The sequence below is a fragment of the Equus asinus genome, chromosome 8 (assembly GCF_041296235.1).
Source record: "Equus asinus isolate D_3611 breed Donkey chromosome 8, EquAss-T2T_v2, whole genome shotgun sequence".
Taxonomy (NCBI): Eukaryota; Metazoa; Chordata; class Mammalia; order Perissodactyla; family Equidae; genus Equus; species Equus asinus.
Genome location: NC_091797.1, coordinates 21,242,564 through 21,250,478, shown reverse-complemented (window position 1 = coordinate 21,250,478; position 7,915 = coordinate 21,242,564). Strand labels below are relative to the sequence as shown.

General features: G+C 62.8%; 1 protein-coding gene across 1 annotated transcript; it reads left to right on the top strand.

The window, feature by feature from the left end:
- Positions 1–41: 41 nt before the first annotated feature.
- Positions 42–7,849, top strand: TMEM151B (transmembrane protein 151B). The gene is made up of 3 exons (XM_044776771.2): positions 42–554; positions 2,712–3,152; positions 4,372–7,849. Exons 1-3 carry the CDS (start codon positions 432–434, stop codon positions 5,494–5,496), a joined length of 1,689 nt encoding a protein of 562 aa, XP_044632706.2. The 5' UTR covers positions 42–431; the 3' UTR covers positions 5,497–7,849.
- Positions 7,850–7,915: the final 66 nt, after the last annotated feature.

The following is a 7,915-nucleotide window of genomic DNA, read 5'->3' as shown; positions in this document are numbered from 1 at the left end:
TTCTCCCCTTTGGGGGGTGGTTATTAGGTAGGCTTGGGGAAGGCGGAGTTTGGGGGGCCGGGGGCGGGGCTCCTGCGCTGGGAGGAAGAGGGGGGGCGCGCTGGCTCCAGCTCGGCTCAGACAAAAGGCGGCGGCGGGAGCGGGCGGGAGGCGGAGCGGCGCCGCGAGGGCCTCAAGGTGACACCCGCCCCCGGCCCCGGCCCCCCCAGCCCGGCCCCCCAGCCCGCCTCCCCACCCCCAGCCCCCAGCCCCCAGCCCCTTACCCCCGGCGCCCTGTCCAGACCCCCTCCCAGGCCCCCTCCCCCCGGCGGGGGGTGGGGAGCAGCGAGGGCCCCGCCCCCTCCCGCCCCCTCCCCAGGGCCCGCGCAGGATGCCCCCGGCCCCCGGCAGCCCTCCGGGAGGCCCTGAGCTCGACGCGCCCCCTCTACGCCATGTCCCCCCCTGGCTCGGCCGCGGGAGAGAGCGCCGGCGGCGGCGGCGGCGGTGGCGGCCCCGGGGTCCCGGAGGAGCCCACGGCGGCGGCGGCGGCGGACGAGGGCCCCGCCCGAGAGGAGGTGAGAGCCGGCGGCGCCCCTTCCCCGGGCGCGGCCGCAGCCTGGCCCCCCATCCCCCGCCGCGCGCGGCCCCCGCGGGTTCCGCCGCAGCGCGGCCGGCGCCCCGCACCCCGAGCCGGCCGCCGCAGCCGCAGTCCCTCGCCGCTGCCCCCACCAGCGGCCAGAGCTGTCCGCGGCGGCGGGGAAGGGGCCGCGCCGGGGGCGGGGCTCAGGGGGTCCCGGGCAGGAGGAGGGGCCTAGGGGCGGAGCCTCGCGGACCCCGGGCGGATCGGGGTGGGGAGGGTGGCAAGGATCCTATCTCGTGGAGGGGGATGCTATCTCGAAGGCCAGGAAGGGCGACTTGCAGGGGCTACAGAGGCAGGAGAGTACCATGGGGAAATGGTAGTATTACCTGAACTGGGGTCCTAAGAAGGTCAAATGTGTACAGAGGCGGTCCCCCCCGGGGTCACTGGGAGTGTGTGTGTGAGGATGTGCGCCTCTTTATCCCAGTGTCCATGCAGCCCGCGCAGGTCCCTGAGTCCAGGAATCCTTCAGAATGTTGGTACTAAGCATATCCCTAGTTGGGGGCCTTACCCTTCAGTCCTCTGAACCTGGAAACAAAGGGACTGAGGAAAGTACCAGGAGCACTTCGCTACCCCTGTATCTCCCGTGCACACTCGTGCACACACACACACGTGCACACACACACACTGCACTAGGGCAGAAGCACACAGGCGGGGACGGACCTGCAGGTAGAGCCCGGTTCAGATGTGCTCTCACTGGGACAAGTGCACACCCAGGTGGGCACATGAAGGTGCACATATGCACACACCCCCAAGGACAGGGCTCCCCAAAAGCACGTGCACCCGAATCTTGCTTGTGTATGCTGTGTGCTGTGTCCTAGCCTACCTACCTATCTGCCCTTCCAGATCTTTCCCTGACTCCACACTAGGTCCAGGGCTCGCTGCCTGTTACTGTGCTCTGCCTTTCCGCCCTTTTCTCCCTTCCCCTGGCCGGCCTCCAGGTCAGGCCTGGGGAATTGAGGGAATAAGTCAGCATCTCAGCAGGAGGGTGTGTGTGGGGAGGAGTGGGAAAGCGCAGGCCTCCACCAGAAATCCAGCTCAGTACTCGTCTATTAAGAGGCTGCTGGGTGCCAGCACCCTGGTGAGCCCCGGGATGCAAAGAGAACGAGGCCTGCCTTCAGGAGCACCCAGTCTAGTGGGGAGCCAGACATGTAAACAACTCTCTGGGGCGACCGTGGGACAGAATGTGCCAAGTCCTTTAACAGGCCCTGGGAGAGCACCAAAAATTGTCTTCTCTTGATAAATGGCTGGGCTGCAAACGTCTTCCTCCCTACCCTCCTACCTTGTCTTACATCCTCTCTCCCCAGCCATATGTCTCTGCCCTTCTGGATCTCTCCTCCCGGACAGCCTTCTGCTCATGGACGCCCAACCACCCCCCCTCCCATCTTAGGATGTTAGGGTGCAGGAGGGAGACTCACAGGAGGCCTGGGGTCCAGAATGTGGGGGAAAGAGACAGGGCCTAAGGTTTCCTGGGGGTCTCCTTCCAAAGGAGGCATGAGGCTGTCTGTGAGGGACAGGGAGGTGGATGGATCAGAGAGGAGTGGCTCTTCCAGAACTAAGGACTGCAAAAATCTAGGAGTGAGGGCCCCACCTGTTACGTGGGAAGATGATGACAGTGGGCCCCTCCCTTCTTTCTTGGAACACCTGGAAGGGATCTGGGCTGGGGACCTGCCTTTGCTGATGCCTGTCTGTCCTCCCCTGTCTTCCCCATCCACACCTCCTGTTTCATTGCCATCTGTGTGTCTGTCTTTGGACTCTGTTTCTCTGGGTGCCATCCTATCCATCTGTGTCTTCTATGTCACCTGGGCCTCCTCCCTCCATCTCTGGCTCTGATCCCTCTCTGCCCTTCCCTATATTGGCATTCTGTTCCCTTTTCCTGTCCTCATGGCTCACTCTGGGTCACTTCTGTGTTTATATCTGGTCCTTGGCTCTCCTCCTGGTTTTACCTTTTCTCTCCACATCGCTGTCTGTCTCTGCCTGTCATCTCTGGTGCTGGCCTCTGCCCCTCCATCCCTGCATCCATCTCTGTGCTGGGTCCTGCCGCTCTGTCTCACTCCCCACTCATCTCGGCCCCTTTCCCTGCCCATCTGAGCAGCAGCGTCCCATCCAGCCCTCTTTCACCAAGTCCCTCTGCCGTGAGTCCCACTGGAAGTGCCTGCTGCTCTCACTGCTCATGTACGGCTGCCTGGGGGCCGTGGCCTGGTGCCACGTCACCACAGTGACCCGCCTCACCTTCAGCAGCGCCTACCAGGGCAACAGCCTCATGTACCACGACAGCCCCTGCTCCAACGGCTATGTCTACATCCCCTTGGCCTTCCTGCTCATGCTGTACGCCGTCTACCTGGTGGAGTGTTGGCACTGCCAAGCCCGCCATGAGCTGCAGCACCGGGTTGACGTGAGCAGCGTGCGGGAGCGCGTGGGCCGCATGCAGCAGGCCACGCCCTGCATCTGGTGGAAGGCCATCAGCTACCACTATGTCCGCCGCACCCGCCAGGTCACCCGATATCGCAACGGAGATGCCTACACCACCACCCAGGTGAGGGGCCGGGGCGGGGGGGGGGGGGGGGGTGGTGGAGTGCAGGCTAGTCCAGATGGGAGGGGCTTCTGGGACCCTGCGTGACTGCCCCCAGCGGGAAGAGCACAGGCAGCAGTGAGCTCCTGTGGGCCCTGCGACCGGAGGGCAATAATAACCACCATATAACAACAAACGCTTACTGGCAGCCTGGCTTTGCTCCAAGTGCTTTACAAATCTTAAATCATTTATTTAACTCTCCTAACAACACTACGAGCCATTTTACACATGAGGAAACTGAGGCTTGGAGAGGTTAAGTAACTTGCTCAAAGTCAAACAGCTAGTCTGTAGTCTGGCTGCGGGATCTACACTGTTTAGTGCTTAACAGTTGGAGATGACTTCATATGCACGTCTCACAGCATGCTCTCACCTGCTCTGTGAGGCGGCTGCTACCAAGTCCTCTTTCACAGCTAAGGAGACCTAAGCTCAGTGACTTGTCCAAGGTCTGCGGCTGCTAAGTGGTGGTACTAGACTCAAACCCAGGGCCTCTGATCCCACGTCCAAGGATCCCAGAGGTGGGAGTCAGCTGGCAAAAAGGTGGAGGTAGTCTTGGGAGGCCCCACAAGGGGTGGGGTGGGGGGGTTGTCAATCAGCACTCCCTGGAGCCGCCAGAATTAGATATATTGGGGCCCTGGAGGAAGAGGAGGAGGCGATTCTCCCAGATGAGGGTGACCTCTGTCTCAGTATTGGGATGGGTAAACAGAAGCCTGGGGCCTATAAGGATCAGGAAGGAGGCTGGGTGACTGCTAAGACGGGAACAGGGAGACCAGAGACAAAGGTGTTCGCCAAGGAGCTCCTCCGGAGGGCCCACTGGAAACACACTCGTAAAGGGAAGAAGGGCAGGCTGTTCGTGGTGATGAAGGGCAGTGTGGGACAACGGAGACACTAACAAAAGGGTCAGGCAAGCTGGAGGGGCAGTTCATGGCCGGGGCCTGACCCCTAGAGAAGGCAGGGCTTAATTTAAAGTAGAATGCACACTGGTACAGCTGAGTTTTACTTCTGCCCTCATCTCTAACTCACTGATTAGGGTGAGGGCCTCAGGTTCTCTATAAACCAGATGCTAAGATGCTACCCGGCTCCAACCGGGATAGGCTCAGGGTTTGACCAGGCAACAAGAGCAGCGATGGGGCGGACGAGAGTGAGCGGACACAAGCGACTCCCGCCGCCTTCCCCTGCTCCGCAGGTCTACCATGAGCGCGTCAACACGCACGTGGCGGAGGCCGAGTTCGACTATGCGCGGTGTGGCGTCCGCGACGTGTCCAAGGCGCTGGTGGGGCTGGAGGGCGCGCCGGCCACGCGGCTGCGCTTCACCAAGTGCTTCAGCTTCGCCAGCGTGGAGGCCGAGAACGCCTACCTGTGCCAGCGCGCGCGCTTCTTCGCCGAGAACGAGGGCCTGGACGACTACATGGAGGCGCGCGAGGGTATGCACCTCAAGAACGTGGACTTCCGCGAATTCATGGTGGCCTTCCCGGACCCGGCCAGGCCGCCGTGGTACGCCTGCTCGTCGGCCTTCTGGGCCGCGGCGCTGCTCACGCTGTCGTGGCCGCTGCGCGTGCTGGCCGAGTACCGCACAGCCTATGCGCACTACCACGTGGAGAAGCTCTTCGGTCTGGAGGGCCCGGGCTCGGCGAGCAGCGCGGGCGGCGGCCTGAGCCCCAGCGACGAGCTGCTGCCCCCGCTCACCCACCGCCTGCCGCGGGTCAACACGGTGGACAGCACAGAGCTCGAGTGGCACATCCGCTCCAACCAGCAGCTGGTGCCCAGCTACTCCGAGGCGGTGCTCATGGACTTGGCGGGGCTGGGGGCGCGCTGCGCGGGGGGCGCGGCCGGCTACGCGCCCTCGTGCCGCTACGGCGGCGTGGGCGGCCCGGGCGCGGCGGGCGTGGCCCCGTACCGGCGCAGCTGCGAGCACTGCCAGCGCGCCGTCAGCAGCTCGTCCATCTTCTCGCGCAGCGCGCTGAGCATCTGCGCCAGCCCGCGGGCCGGCCCGGGGCCCGGCGGGGGGCCGGCCTGCGCGGGCAGCCGCTTCTCGCTCGGCCGCCTCTATGGCTCCCGGCGTAGCTGCCTGTGGCGCAGCCGGAGCGGGAGCGTCAACGAGGCGAGCTGCCCCACGGAGCAGACGCGGCTGTCGAGCCAGGCGAGCATGGGGGACGACGAGGACGACGACGAGGAGGAGGCCGGGCCGCCGCCGCCCTACCACGACGCCCTCTACTTCCCGGTGCTCATCGTGCACCGGCAGGAGGGGTGTCTGGGCCACAGCCACCGGCCGCTGCACCGCCACGGCTCCTGCGTAGAGACCTCACTGTGATCCTCGGCGCCTGGACAGGTCCGCTAGCCTGCCCGCTGCCCCTCGCTGGACCGTGCTCCCTGCCTGTAGCAGGGGGAGTCACTATGGTGACTGAGGTTGTGCTGGGCATTGCGGGGGGTGGGGGAGGCAAGAGTGCGCGGGACAGACCCGGATGGGGCCGAGACACGCCCCATGCTCCCCCCCCACCCCCGCCCCCGTCCTCCCTATACCTAAAGAGACAGTGAGGAGGGTGGGAGTGGGCGGCTCCGAGAACATCCCAGCCGGCAGAGCCGTTTCTTCCAGCCCGGCCCCTGAGTTCCTAAGGGGGCACCTCCCCTTCCTACACGCACACTCGAGGTTTCCTGCCCAGCCTTTCAACGGATTTTCTGACTGTTATGTGGCGACTGTGCGGTGGGACCCACATTGGGCCTCGTCTCAAGTGCGAGGCCCTCGCTGTGGAGCTGGGGAGGTTTAGAGGCTGTGGGGAAGGGAAATTGGGGCTTTCCTTCCCCCGCTGCCCCGCCCCACTGGGGCCTCTCTCTGCTGAGGGGCAGTGGTTTGCTGAACAGCAGGGCTGGCTTCCAACCTGCTAATGACTTCAGTGGGTCTGAGGCTGGGGCCAGGTGTCAGCCCGGATGCGCCATCTCAAAACCGTGGAAATGTTGCTATCGTTTTGGCGCTGGCCCCAAAGGTCGGGGTTTCCTTTCTGTCACTCTCTCCGCTGTTGTTTATCTCGCTGGGCCCCGGGAGTCCGGGTCCGGAGGGACTGTGCTCACCACACAGACATCACTCCCCTTCCTCTCCTCCCCCTCCCTCTCCCTGGTTCTGAAGAGCTGTTGCCAGCGGGGAGGACGGTGGGGGGAGGCAAAATGTGGAGGGCAGTGTACCTCACTCAGCCTTTTCTCTAAGCTCTGCAGCCTCCTGGCAGCAGCCTCCACACCTGGGTTCTGGGAGGGTGCTCATTTCAGAGAGGGTGAGGTACCGCCCAGGGGTACTGCTGGCCAACGTGAATGACTGAGTGCAGAGAGTGGAAGCAAACCTGGGTGACAACGAGGATCTCTGGACACAGGTGGGAGGCAAAGAGGAGAGGGCAGTGGAGGGTAGAGTGAAAGGACCTCCAGAGGTAGGGGTGTCTGTGGGGGGGGGGGGGTGGCCCTTGCCTCCCCCAGACTTGTGGGGAGGAGTGGAAAGTGGTCCCCACACATTGCCTCTGCAGGGCGGAGGACGGGATTGCAAGCCCCAGCTGGAGAAATAGTCAATTCCAGTGGCAGGGTCGGAGGCAGGATTCTCTAAATCTTGTCCGACTCCTCTGTCCTCCCCTATGCCATGAGCTGAAGCCCTGCTGTGTGTCCTAGGGTCTTCAAAGGGGCACCTGCCACCACCCCAGGGCACTGGCCCCAAGTCCTGTTCCCCCAAAGCTCTGACACCACCTTCTCTCCCCCATGACTCCCACCCTGATGTGCTTCCGTGTGCATGTCTGTGTACAACCCTCCTGCCCTCCCAGCTCCCCTGGCTAAAGATTTCCCAGCAGACTTAGTGCCCAGGGATTGAGCTCACATTTCAAGCTGGAGAGGATAACCCTTGGGCCGCCCGATATTGCTCACCCTGGATGCTTCTCACTTTGTCTGAGCCGGCAGAGCTCCTCCTTCCTTTCCTTCAGCCTCTCCCATCTTCCTCCAGCCTAGCCAGGCCTGCACCGGCCAAGGGCGTGGCCTCCACCTATGCAACATCTCCTTTGGCTCCCCTCCTCTCCTTCCTGGGGGGACTTGGGAGGCACAGATTGTGGGGACACCATGGCGCATGGCCATTGGGGGTTGAGCTTTACTTTCATGTGGAGATGGCTGAGTGGACGGGAATGGAGGCTGGAGAAGGGGAGGTGTGGGCAGGAGGGGACAGCTGCCCAGTAGGCTTCCCTGGGCAGCAGAGCCCACCTGTCTGCCAGCACTGAACCCGCCTGGACCCTGAGTCTGTGCTCCTCAGGGGTCTCGTGGTTGGAGCACCCCTCTTTCCTCTGAATGGACATCTGTGAGGTACAGGTGGTGAGCTGTGGCCTCAGGCCCCAGTTCTTGGCCAGCTGGCACCTGGATGTCATGCCCTTGTGCAAGGACAGCCTGGCCACCTCCTTCCTCAGGCCCGTTCGCGGGACAGCCTGAGTTGGGAGGAGGAGAAGGGGGGCCCGTGTTATTATTTTTGCCTGTATTGACCATTTCTGCCTAGGTCTTCTCACACAGACAGCCTCACCTCCCACACACGCACAGACTTAGAGAGAAACCACTTCTTTGGTCTCTTTTCTTGGTAGCTTTATTGATTGCCAGGGAAAAATGAAAACCAGAAAATTAATTAATCTCTAAAATTAAACTTTACACTGAATGTTCTTGTTTCTCTGATTAGAACTCTGCTAGCAGCTGTGGCTATGTACACACACACACACACTCACACA